Genomic DNA, 13,442 nt, shown 5'->3' with positions numbered 1-13,442 from the left:
ACAACTTCCCGCGCGTTGCTTAGCAACACTGTCTAATGTACAGTTGTAATATGGCAGTTTGTCACTAACATGCTGTTCTCTTGGCTGTATTTAAAGAGTTTACCGTCCAGACATAAGTCAGAGGAAAAGGAATTGAAACATTTTGGGAAGAACACAAAACAGGAGGACAGTTTGGTCATGTACTCTTTTCAGAAAGGGTCACCCAGGAGCCAGACAGGGCCAGAGCAAGGTCTGGGCAAACAGAAGTTATTTGGGACGGCTAAGTCTTTACCTGTGTCTACCAATGTACCTGGTTCTCTGGCACCTGTTGATGTGGAGCAGCTGAGGGCTAGACTTATCTCAGCAGTGCCCAGACGTCCACAGCCGAACGCTGATGCTCTGGTGTTTCCTCACAGAACCAAAGCTCAGGAAAGACAATGGGCCGCACAGAGACCAGCACAAGTTGAGATGTTGGTAAGAGCAATACCATCTGAGGTGTATAAATTGATTGTTTGTTTATTAATTCATCCATTCATTTAATTTCTTTTGGGTGCCAAAATTTAGGACATATTTTTTTACTCTTTGTATACATGCCTGAATATACATGAATATACATACCTGCTATAATGGGTATGTTTTTAATTTATGAATTAAAATTCTTTTTTTTTGGGGGGGGGGGCGGTATAAAGTTAGAAATGCCAATGTCGATATCACTGTCCTGATACCATAATGAATAAGAAAGCTTCATCAAAGAATTCAATTCTTGCCAAACATATTATTATTTACTAGAAACATATATTTAAAAAACTTTTAATTATTTGAAAAAAAAAAAAAAAAAAAAAACGTTTTTGCAAAATGTTTGTAAGATTAGTTCCGGTTGTAAAATGTTATGTGGTGCTCCCCAGAAATCAATAATTCATGCTGTTTGTAAAAAATTACTTTATTTTACCTTAGAAAGCATATTTAAATTAGATATTTAAATTATTTTTCTTTTCTTGATCAGTGACACTGTTGTAGGCAGAGCTGTGTAGAATACTTACAAATTGTAATCCATTACTGTTTCCAAATTACATGGCAAAAACTGTAGTTAGTAACGTAATCCATTACATTGCACATTTTAGGTAATATAATCAGACCTATAATTGACCTAACTTGTTTATTACATTGATTTAAGTTGGATAATCTTGTACCATACTGACATAAATATACAAAGAGTAAAAAAATATAAATACATTTGTTGTTATTCACAACGTGAAGTGCATTAAACCTTATATTATGTCAAGGTTTCCCAAATTGGTGTTTGTTAAAAGAACTCCAGGGGGTTTATGAGTTTAATGAAAAGCTAATAATTAATTAAATTATAACACAATGTTAAATTAAAATAAATAATTTTCAATCAATCAATCAAAAAAAAAAGAAATATTTTATTTGTTTACCTGCATGTCATGTGACCTTACCCACGTGAGAGAACCAATGAACATGCAAATGTGATCCTTATTAAAATATTTATTTTTAAATCTCAGGGGTACTTCAAGTAAATACATTAGGTGAGAGAGGATCAGATGACAAAAAAGTTCTGAAGCTTGTGAATTTGTGCATTTTAATGTGTTTGAAAGACAAAAGCCATTTCCAAAGACATACATGATTAAATAACCTACAGAGTGATAATTCAAATAAAAATGAATGTTTTTATCAGTAGCTGATGCAATGTTGAAACACTTCTTAAACCTGAAATGATTTTTGTAAATCAGTGGTCAAATGCCGCCATATGACTAATGACTATAATGAGAATGTATATAAGCAGTATACAATAGACTATAGTCTATTATAGAAAGAAAGGAGGATCAATAAATTATGAATAATTATTATTATTATTGCTATTGTGGAAATAATATGTAATCCAAAAAGTTACTGTAGTCTGATTATCTTAAAATGTAATTTAATCTAATTACAAGTACTGAATTTTTGGAATCTGATTACGTCATCCAAATTACATGTAATCAGTTACTACCCATGTCATTATGACTCAAATATTAATAAACAAATAGTTTGTAAAATGTACAGTGGTAAACACAAATACCCATCATATTCAATCCTGTTAACAGTTTAAATGATCTGTATTTTACTCTAGCCAATTCTGAAGAGACGCAGTGAACATATGAAACCGGAGAACACCCAGAGGGTCAACTTAAGCCCTAAGATGCCTTTTCCCTCTAATGAGGTCCAGTCCATTGACCCGTCCTCAGAGAGAGGACCCTCTCTACTGCAGCTTCCCAGAATTCCTGACCATGTCAAGGATAGACAGGTCTGGACACTCCCATCACAGACAACTATGGCAAAGTTTGTGTTTTGTAACAGTACAATTTACATGCATTTTATGTGCTGATTTCAGGTGCAGTTGACTCAGGGCTCACTCAGGATCCCATCACCTCCTAAAAGAACCAAGAGCTCATCTAGAAGTGCTATTACAGTTTCACCTCTGAGCTACACCCCCTCTCCACCACTTTGTAGTTCACTGAGGTTCAACTCAGTAGAGGAAGTAATTCATGCCAAAATTTACTCCCCACCCGACATTGTCCAAACCATCCGGAATAATCCCCACTTGGGATTCCTCTATGTGACCTCTGCAGCACCTAAATCATCCATCAAATTTGATACATACAACCTAAAGTAAGAACTGCAGGGTTTTTTTTTCCATCATATAGAAATTTAGCAAGGATGCATTAAATGAGTTGTTCACTTCCAGAGCAAAAATTTACAGATAATGTACTCACCCCCTTGTCATCCAAGATGTTTATGTCTTTCTTACTTCATTCGTAAAGAAATTATGTTTTTTTTTTAGGAAAACATTTCAGGATTTCTCTCCATATAATAGACTTCTATGGTGCTCCTGAGTTTGAACTTCCAAAAAGCAGTTTCAGTAGAGCTTCAAAGATCTCTAAATGATCCCAGCTGAGGAAGAAGGGTCTTATCTATCGAAATGATTGGTTATTACAATTTACACACTTTTTAACCTCAAGTGCTCATCTTGCCTGAGTCTGTGTGAACTCTGTTTTTCTGGTTCAAGACAGTTAGGGTATGTCGAAAAACTACCCAAAATCATCCTACATCGCTGTTTACCTTTTTTTTGTAAAGGGCGTTTGATCTTCTTTGCATGTTCACTTTGTAAACACTGGGTTGGTACTTCTGCAGCGATTTAGGGCGATTTTGAAGTTGGAGGAGAAAATGAGATGGGAGTTTTTTGATATACCTTAACTGTCTAGAACTGAAAAATGCAGACCCAGACAAAATTAACGTTTGAGTTCAAAAAGTATATAACTTGTATTATTATTATTATTTTTTTTTTTTTGAAAATAATGAATCATTTCGTTAGACCTTTATTCCTTGGCTGGGATTGTTTAGAGCCCTTTGAAGCTGCATTTAGACTGCATTAGAAGTTCAAACTCGGGCACCACAGAAGTCCATTATATGGAGAGGAATCCTAAAATGTTTCCCTCAAAAAACACTTCTTTACGACTGAAGAAAGAAAGACATGAACATCTTGGATGACAAGGGGGTGAGTACACTATCTGTAAATTTTTGTTCTGGAAGTGAACTACTCCTTTAAATTGTTCAAAGATTTTTACATTGTTACAAAATATATATTAAAAAAATTCTATTCATCAAACAATCCTGAATTTTTTTTTTTTTCCACCAAAATAAGAACCTGTTTTCAACATTAATAATAATAAGAAATGTTACTAAATCAGCATATTAGAATGATTTTTGAAGGATCATGTGACACTGAAGACTGGAGTAATGGCTGCTGAAAATTCAGTTTTCACAGGCATAAATTTATAAAAATGTATTATGTTCTGTTATACTTTTTTTAGGTTAAACCTGTTTAAACCTCCCCACTTATTCTTTCAACAGAATTGCAATGTTTGACAATATCAACAAGTCAGACTATTATACGGTCAGCACTCATGCAGTTATGCACTACTGTGGGTCTGAGGTGGACTGTTTGCCCTTAGAACGCTGGGAGCAGGAATACCAATATCACCGGAAACTTTTGCGCATCCCTGTGTTTGCCCTCTTCCGCAAGTGGAAGGCTTTCCGTGTGTGGCGCGCCAATGTGTGCTATAAGAAAACCAGCAAATGCAGACGTTTGTTGCAAGAGAATCTCTTCATTCTTAATGAGGTTTGCCAATGGTTATTGTATTTTTTTTCAGTTTATATATACTGCATGTGGCTTTAAAAAAAGGTGATTTGTTTAAATTAAATTCATATGATCTATCAAAGAGAGACAGACTTGAATTTTACATACTGCAAATACAATGAGGTTCCTTGAACAATGCATTATGTTCTTTATGAAAAGACTGCAAAAGTTTGATGAAAAGTATTGTGTGTATTTCAGTCTCTGCGACCAGCACTGATTGACATCAAAGAGATGTGCTATCACATCAGTGACATGCCTTTGTGTCGAATAGAGAAAGACCATACATATACACTGAAGGAGTTTCAGAGCACACAATACAAACAGCTGGAGGAGGTAAGAGACATCTGCATTTGCTTGTTTCTTTATGCAAAAAAAGTTTAAGAAGGTGCATTCAGCTATATATAAACACATGCATTAACTCATGAATGAGTGTTTCAAAAAAGCTATTGCATGTAAAAATGTAGTGCAGTTTGTCTTCATTGCTATTATATATTTTTTTATCTGTATCAACATATAGCCATACTTGGTTCATTTATATTTAATATTTTATATTGTAAATTTAATTATTTATTTAAATTAATTTATTAAATTAATTATTTAATTTAAATTAATAATACTAGTTTCCGCTATATAGAAATGTATTCATTAATATACTGCATTATATTTTCCAGTATATTCCCCCTTTTTTTAAGGGGGGATTTTTTTTAAGTCAAGTCAAGTCACCTTTATTTATATACCGCCTTTAACAATACAGAATTGTGACAAGGCGGCTGTACAGTATTAAATAGGAAACAGCACATCAACAATGCCAAAGGCAACATTAAACACTCACTTTATAGGTAAAGGTAGTTAATCAAAAACAATAAAATACAATGCAATATTGTGTTAAGAGAAAGTGTCCCCAACTAAGCAAGCCAGAGGCGACAGCGGCAAGGAACCAAAACTCCATCGGTGACAAATGGAGAAAAAAAACCTTGGGAGAAACCAGGCTCAGTCGGGGGGGCCAATTCTCCTCTGGCCAAATTTTAAGGGACATCTTGTATAAGCTTTGCAATAAGAAGAGTCTATTCTCTTTTGGCGTTTTTGCCTTTATTTATTACAGAACAGCATAGATATGACAGGAAGCGAAATGGGAGGGAGAGAGAGGGGTGGGATCGGGAAAGGTCCTCAAGCTGGGATTCGAACTCGGGACGCTCGTAGCGCAACGGCGTTATGTATCAGTGCCCATGACATCGTTGTCATTTCTAATTGGTTATTTTTATGTATTTGTGTTCTAGGTTTCCTCTCGTCTTGGGAAATTCAGGGAGCTGGTAATGGAGGTGGCAAGAACTGCCTGTCGAAATGCTTTGAAAGAGTCAGGACACACACCTGACTATGGCGATTCAGAGACTGGTGACGCCTTTATTTAGATACAAAAAATACGAATGTTTCTAATAGCTGGTATATTGTGAATTTGAGTTTTTTTTATCTTATATTTTTGCATCAGATGGTAATGAAGAGTTAGCGTCACCTGCTTTTGGATTGCTCTTTGAGGATTCACCTCAGAAGATGAGTTACACGCAGCAGGCAAACAAAAGCTACCACTGCAAACGTCTTACTTGGTTAGTCAACATTACTAATACTAGCTTGCAACACAATGGATCATCCAGCAGATACTTTGCAATTTGTTGATTACTGACAATGTAACAGTGCTTATTTTAATAATCTAGCTTTAGATAAATAGCCCATATAAGTAAACTTCTGGTTAGCAACATATACTGTATATTAAATACACTCTTTAATTATTGGGTGACTAAGTGTATAACTTTCTTAAACCATTAATTTCATTCCAGACAAAATGGAGATGTTTTGCAATGACAGTTAATAGTCACCCCTACTGTCAAGTTCATAAAAGTATTTTTTTTTTTTTTTTATGAACTTTTAAATATTCTTGGTCTCCATAGTTTCATCAGATTGGCTGATTATCTGATTGTGAACACCACACACATGCTTGTGGTCAACTCGGTCAGTAAGCTACTGAGTGTGTTTCAAGAGCACATCACTCACACCCCTTCACTCACCCTCATTCAAGACTGTGCAGCTGGCGAGACCAGCCTTGATTCTGATGTAAAGGTTAGTAAGCTTGTGTAGTTATGTGATGCAGGGTAATATTTTTACTGCTTTTTTTCTGTGTCCGTGTCTGTGTTCTTAAACTACAGTCCTTTTTATTATATTTTTTATATAACATATCAAACAGTTAAAACTGAAACCTTTTTTGTTAACATATGCTCAATTTATGTTTGACACTTTTCAAATTACTGATAAATACAGATTTTGTTGTTTCACGCTTGATCCAAAGCAAAACTTTCAGTCTTAAAGGGATAGTTCACCCCAAAATAAAAAAATTTGATGTTTATCTGCTAACCTCCAGGGCATCCAAGATGTAGGTGACTTTGTTTCTTCAGTAGAATACAAACAAAGATTTTTAACTCAAACCATTGCAGTCTGTCAGTCATATAATGGCAGTCAATGGGGTCCATGGCTTTGAGAGTCAACCAAATTAAATCCTGTGGCTCGTGATGATACATAGAGGTGTTAAGACCCAAAACAATTGGTCTGTGCAAAAAACTGACAGTATTTATATCATTTTTTAACTCTGATCCACTGCAATGTCCAACTGTCCTGAGCGCGTTCACAGCAGTTGTTTGACATGACGTGTCAACTTGCACTGGCATAGTAGACACATGCACAGAAGCGATCTGTCACGCGTATACTTATTGTTTACACAGTGCAGAGATTGTGGGTACAACAGCTAATCAAAATGGTAATTACTTGTGCTTATCCTGACTGTTGTAACTGATTAAAAACTAAACTTTTCACTGACTCCCAACTTTGACGCGTCACGCGCCGGCTGCTGTGAACACGCTCAGGACAGCTGGACATTACGGTGAATCAGAGGTAAAAAAATTATATAAATACTGTTCAGTTTCTTGCACAGACCGATTGTTTCGTGCCTTATTATATGACTGACAGACTGCAACGGTTTGAGTTAAGAATCTTCATTTGTGTTCTACTGAAGAAATAAAGTCACCTACATCTTGGTTGCTCTGGGGGTAAGCAGATAAACATCAAATTTTCATTTCTGGGTGAAGATTTATCAAACAAATATTATTATACTTTAAAATGATAATAATGTTAAGAAATAGTTAAATAAATACACTTTTTAAACTAACTGCTCACCTTCTCCACTGGTTTCCATTTCCAATATAACATCTCAGTTTGATATAAATTAATGACATACAAAGAGCATCAAATATGAGACATGTAATGTATGAAGTCTAATATCTAGCTAAATATCAATTGTAAACGCAATAGTTTTATTGGATGTCAACCAAGCTTCAATTTTATTAAGAGATGCAAGTGTGTATCTATTTATATTTTTTATTTTTAAGTTTTATTTATTTTGGCTTTTAATAACTCATTTTTTATTTTGTTTAGTTGTTTTGAAAGTCATTTCCACCACAGAATATTACCAACTTGTGTGCGGAAAATGTGTGTGGAAAGTTGAAAGTGTAGATTATTCAAAATATTCTTACTAATATAACGAAAGCTGTAAAACACAGACTTATGAGCCAGTTCTCACTAGTTAAAAGTTTACAAATAAGTAAAATCAGTGTTTTGTACAAATTTCTGTGAGGATTATGCTTAGGGGCAGGGGTTGGGTTAGGTGAAATCATCATTAAATTTATCCACCTTATTCTTCACCATGGAAGTAAGCCTATGGGCAAGACTTCCGGTTCATTAGCCACTACAGGGAAATAACGAGAGGAATAACAAAGTGCTGTAGACGGTAAAACTGTTTGCACTACGAACTACTGTGTTCACAATAAAGATAATACATTAAAATAATATGGTACGACACACCAGTTTGCAATATCAAGCAGCAAAACAAGCTGTTTTGTACTGGACGTGGATGAGACTGGAAGCCAGACCCATAAAATTTACAAATGGCAGCACTACTGATATGGGAAAAATAAGGTGGACATAAAAACAGAGAAAATGCCCTCAGTATTCCAGTTAAACAGTTAACAAAAGTATGTGTGTGTGTTACAGGTCACAACAGAGCACAATGTAAATGATTCCCACCAGCCAATGTTCATAACTGAGCTGATGTTGGACACACACTCCTTATCATACCAGCCCTCCACTGACGACTTCCAGGTTTGTGTTTCTGGAACACTGTTTTTGTTTCTGCACACTATAATTGCCTGTGTTGCAAAACTCTTCTGCAGTATACCCAGTATTTGTATATGTGCACACTGCATATGTTTATACATGCCATGTATTTGTGTGTAAACCAGGAGTGTGTAGTAGAGATTACTGGGCAGTTTGAGAAGACAGTATTGTCTCTGGATACTCTGCTGCAAGACACCTACTTTGATGCTTTTACTCAACCCATTATCAACAAAAAGGTACAAAAGAAAACCCAAAACAGCATTGCTGCTTCAGTACATGCAGCCTTTTATAATTTGGCGCTTGCTGATCTTTGTGTCCATGTATATGGGTGGGTTTCAGATTGAGGCGAAGACATGTGGGGATGGCCCTAGTCTTGAGGAAATCCTGGAAGATGATGCTCATCTGCAGGACATCAACCTCAATATTAAGGTTTTTATTTTATTCTAACATGACTATGATATAAATACAGTTAAAATAAACTGTTCTCATGCACCACTTTAATCATATCTATTCATAAATCATATAAATCATATCTATTCATAGAAGATATTCATTCTCAAGTGAGAAATACAGTTTTAAGCTTAAAGGAATTGTTCCCCCAAAGTTTTTAATATTCAGTAATTTTTGTCTATTCATAGAAATGAATAAAAAAAAAAAAATAAAAAAAAAAAAAAATAGAGGGGTTTAATCCATGTCTTCTGGAGAGACTCGATCCCTTTATATGATAAACACATTTATTTTAGACTTTTATTTACATATAAACATTGATCAATGCACTAGTGTTATTTAGGTATAATTTAGATACTTTTATGGCTTTTATTAATATTTTAAATGAGTAATTATTTTAATGTTTTGTGTTTTTATTTTAATTTTAGTTACAGGTTTAGTTATTTTAGTATAGTTAAACTAACTGAAAATGCTAAATGTTGCCTTGATAACAAAATCAAAATGATCAAAAATCAAATGTTTTTTTTTTTTTGTTTTAGTTAAATATATAATCCTGCAATGCACATACATAGAGCAAATCAAATATGGTAAACAGAAGCTCAACCATGCTTGCTTGATGCACAAGAAAGCACAATTGAGCTTCTGTGTTTACCACGAGTTAAAAAATGTTTTCATCTGTCTCTAATTGTGAAAATTTTTCATGTTTCTTCTCGTCAGCAATCTATTCAGTTTGCATTCGATACTGCAAGTGTCTATGCTCACACATTTGAGCCGTTCAGACTGTTTTACAAAGAGAATGAAGACCTGGATCTGGAGGCTCTCAAAGAGCAAGACCATGGTACATCTTCATCATCGTAATCATCATAATCAATGTGAAAAACATGATTGTCACACACTTATTATGTTGTGTATGTGTGTCTGATGCAGAGGTTGCATTTTTCGGGAACAGTCTGGATAAATATCATCGAGAGCATAAAGAGGCTTCAGCCATCCAACAGAAACGACCCTTGGGAATTCTGCTGGTGGATACTACACAACTGAAGCAAAAACTTATACCATCTCCTCTACGCTGCATAGAGGTTACAAACTGACAGGACGCACACACAAAAAATGATTTCTTCTGTAATATTTGCATTACCATTGTGTGGTGGATGATAGACATCATTTACCCCAACAGAACTTGCAATTATTGTATAGATTAATACACAGATAACCCACCTCATATTGAACACCTTTTCCAGGCCATTAATGACATCCTACCTCGGCTGGCAAAGAAAAAAATGGATGACATCATTGCAGAAGCTCAGGATGCCCAGTTCAAACTGGACTTTGTTCCAACTGTAACCAACGAATATGTCAATTCCCTCAACTTCCTAGAGGAAATTCAAAAGAGGGTAAGAGGTTCCCATCAAGCAGATGACTGAGTATCAGACATTAAACGGCTATTTGCTCAGATGTATTAATCTCATCTTTCAATCTTTTTCTGTTAAGATTGTTGTGCTGGAAAAGGAAACTGAGACTGTCTGTGAGATGTACAAGCTGATTGAGTGTTACTCTGTCCCCACTCCTCCTGAGGATATTGCAGTCTTTGCCACGTTGCCACCATGTATAACTGCAGTAAGGAACACTATCGACAAGGCTGTGGGAGAGCGGCACTCTTATGTGGACAAATTTTGCCAACACCTCCAGCAAGACATAAACCAACTAAACAAGACAGTGCTGGAAGTGAGAACGCAAGCAGAGGTAAAAGAAAAGAGTGAAGGAAATAGTGATACTACATCAGAATAATTTGCTAAAGTTATGGTATTTTTATTTAGTATATTTTTATTGTAAACTGTTCAAAAGTGTAGTGTCAGCAGATTTGTTTTGAAAGGAATGAATACTTTTATTCAGCAAGGATGCATTAAATTAATCAGATGTGACAGTAAAGACATACATTGTTACAAAAGATTTGTATTTTAAATAAATGCTGTTTAACTTTGTGTTCAACAAAGAGTGGTGAAAAACATTTTTTAGAACAATTTCCATGAAAATATTAAGCGGCAGTTTTTAACTTTGATAATAATAAGAAATGAGAGCACCAAATCACCATATGAGAATGATGAAAGATCATGTGACAATGAACACTGGAGTAATGGCTGCTGAAAATTCATCTTTTCCATCACAGGAATAAATTACATTTTAAAATATATTCAAATAGAAAATTTTAAATCAAAGTAATATTTCACAATATTGCTGTTTTACTGTTTTTATTTTAATCAAATAAATGCTTTATGCACCAAAAACCCCAACCCTTTTGAACAGTACTGTATATCCAAAACTTTTTGTACTGAACATGTGAATTACTGCTGAGTATCTCACAGTCTGCTTTTGTGTCTTTTGCATGGATTTTGTCTCTCCAGAACAGTCAACTCCTTGACATTGATGCAGATCGGTCTAACATACGCCGTCTACTGGGAGATATTCAGATCTCTATTGATGAGCTGCAGACTCAAGCCTTCAAATATAAAACCTACCAGAAGAACTTTAAAGTCAGTGTGTCTATATGTCCACTAGAGGGCGCTTGTTCTCTATTTATTCTTTTGTTTTCACCTTGTCTGGCTGGTCATCATTAGTACTTATTTTTAGTCTGTTTTGTTTTTATAGGTGGAAGTGACTAAATATGACACTCTAGAGGAACTGACTGCTGAAGTGAAGCTGAAGCAGTTACTGTGGGACTCTCTGGAAGAATGGGAAAATCTAGAGAACAGCTGGTTGCAGGTGATCTCAAAGGACCACATTTTGTACTTTTAAGCATTTGACTTTTTCCCTTGCACTTAATCCAGCAGAGAGACACAACAACTCTATAGAATTAAACTACAAGTTGAAGTTTAGTATAATTTACCACAACCATACTATAATTATTTTTGTAAGAGCTAGTGTAAATTAATATTGTAGTGATGGAAGAAACAATCTTTTTATTATACAAATGTGTCATTACAAATGTGAACAATTTATAAATCTGATCCGAGATTCGATAAAATCAATGTAGACACTTGTTCAGTGGTTCACAAAGATCATTGCCCCCTATGGAAAAACCATTGAAATTTCGAAACAGTTCATGATGATGTAACAAAGCTTTACTAAAATCTAGGTCTGCCCTCAACAAAATTATTTTCTGGACGACTAGTAGTTGTTCAATTTAAGCATTAGTCGAGTATTAGTCGCACGTTTATTAATAAAACATATAAATCATAATAATGAGCCTTTAATTGCATATATATCTGAACAAGTGCTTAAACGTACGAGACAATGACTCGTCATCTTCACATTAGTGATGCTTCTGAACGTAATTACATAATATTACATATACATAATATTACAGATTACATATGAAAGTGCCCATCATTGTAATATGTTATTTATTGATTTAACTAATTTTAAAGGGATAGACTACCCAAAAAAGGAAAATTCTGTCATTAATTACTCACCCTCATGTTGTTTCAAACCTGTGAGACCTTCGTTTGTTTTGTTTTGGATAAAATTTGAGAGTTTCTGACCCTGAATAGACAGCAACACAACTGACACATTCAAGGCCCAGAAAGATAGTAAGGACATCATTAAAATAGTCCATGTGAAATCAGAGGTTCAGCCATAATTTTATTAAGCTACAAAAATATTTTTTGTGCGCAAAGAAAACTAAAATAACAACTTTATTCAACAATTCCTTCTCTTTCGCGTCAGTGTCCGTCTCTATTCTTTTTTTTTGTGCACAAGAAGTATTCTGGTAGCTTCATAATATCATGGTTAAACTACTGATGTCACATGGACTATTTTAATGATGTTCGTACTACCTATTTAGGCCTGGGAACGTTTCAGTTGCATTGCTGAAAGCTCATGGATTTCATCGTTCATGGATTTCATTGTTCATGGTTTCAGATTTCAAAGTTCATGGATTTCATTAAACGATGCCTGTTATATGGTAATTTGAGCACTTTGTAGGTCGCTTTGCCTCTTTAGGACAAATCGCTTGATGTATTCCCCACCTGTAAGTCGCTTTGGATAAAAGCGTCTGCTAAATGAATAAATGTAAATGTAAATGTCATCAAAATTATCTTAATTTGTGTTTAATTTGTGTATCTTAATTATCTTTAATTGTCATTTTTGGGTGAACTATCCCTTTAAAAAAATATATTGCAAGCACTTAAAAATCTCCTAACTTAAAAGTTATAGACTAGTTCCAAAGTCCTGAGCAGCAGGGATACAGCAACTGAAGTGTTACTGAGATACACTCTTACGATTGTCTTAATTATGGCCTTAAATAAGGCACTTTATGCTAGATAGCTTCAGATAAAGTGTCCCTGCAAAAGGTGTGCTGAAAGCCATTTTGAATGAAAGTGTCTTCTAAATGTCAAATGGTCAATAATTTCTTTGATGCAGAATAAGTTTGATGAGCTGGACCCAGAATTGCTGAGCAGGCAGGTGAACAAGTTTGCCAAATATGTCAGCCAGCTGGAGAAAGGACTGCAAAAAAACAGTGTTGTGCCCTGCCTGAAAGAGAATGTGGAGAGCATGAGAGAAAAGGTGGGTGAGGTTGGCACTAATGCTAGTGTGTCATTGTTCT

The 13,442-nt window shown here is 34.9% G+C and overlaps 1 protein-coding gene across 1 annotated transcript in view; it reads left to right on the top strand.

The window, feature by feature from the left end:
- dnah6 (dynein, axonemal, heavy chain 6) overlaps positions 1-13,442 on the top strand; it is an 88,135-nt gene that overhangs the window by 332 nt on the left and 74,361 nt on the right. The window contains exons 2-19 of the mRNA XM_051120415.1: positions 97-453; positions 2,111-2,284; positions 2,372-2,649; positions 3,892-4,159; positions 4,376-4,510; positions 5,455-5,569; positions 5,664-5,778; positions 6,121-6,289; positions 8,270-8,377; positions 8,518-8,628; positions 8,732-8,821; positions 9,557-9,677; positions 9,767-9,918; positions 10,081-10,233; positions 10,331-10,582; positions 11,242-11,370; positions 11,486-11,599; positions 13,259-13,402. Of these exons, the coding sequence (XP_050976372.1) occupies positions 178-453; positions 2,111-2,284; positions 2,372-2,649; positions 3,892-4,159; positions 4,376-4,510; positions 5,455-5,569; positions 5,664-5,778; positions 6,121-6,289; positions 8,270-8,377; positions 8,518-8,628; positions 8,732-8,821; positions 9,557-9,677; positions 9,767-9,918; positions 10,081-10,233; positions 10,331-10,582; positions 11,242-11,370; positions 11,486-11,599; positions 13,259-13,402 (2,904 nt within the window). The 5' untranslated portion in view covers positions 97-177. The remainder of the gene's footprint in view (positions 1-96; positions 454-2,110; positions 2,285-2,371; positions 2,650-3,891; positions 4,160-4,375; positions 4,511-5,454; positions 5,570-5,663; positions 5,779-6,120; positions 6,290-8,269; positions 8,378-8,517; positions 8,629-8,731; positions 8,822-9,556; positions 9,678-9,766; positions 9,919-10,080; positions 10,234-10,330; positions 10,583-11,241; positions 11,371-11,485; positions 11,600-13,258; positions 13,403-13,442) is intronic.

This window comes from Labeo rohita, chromosome 1 (assembly GCF_022985175.1).
Source record: "Labeo rohita strain BAU-BD-2019 chromosome 1, IGBB_LRoh.1.0, whole genome shotgun sequence".
Taxonomy (NCBI): domain Eukaryota; kingdom Metazoa; phylum Chordata; class Actinopteri; order Cypriniformes; family Cyprinidae; genus Labeo; species Labeo rohita.
Note: the sequence above shows the minus strand (reverse complement) of the source record. Positions and strands in the feature narration are given on the sequence as shown.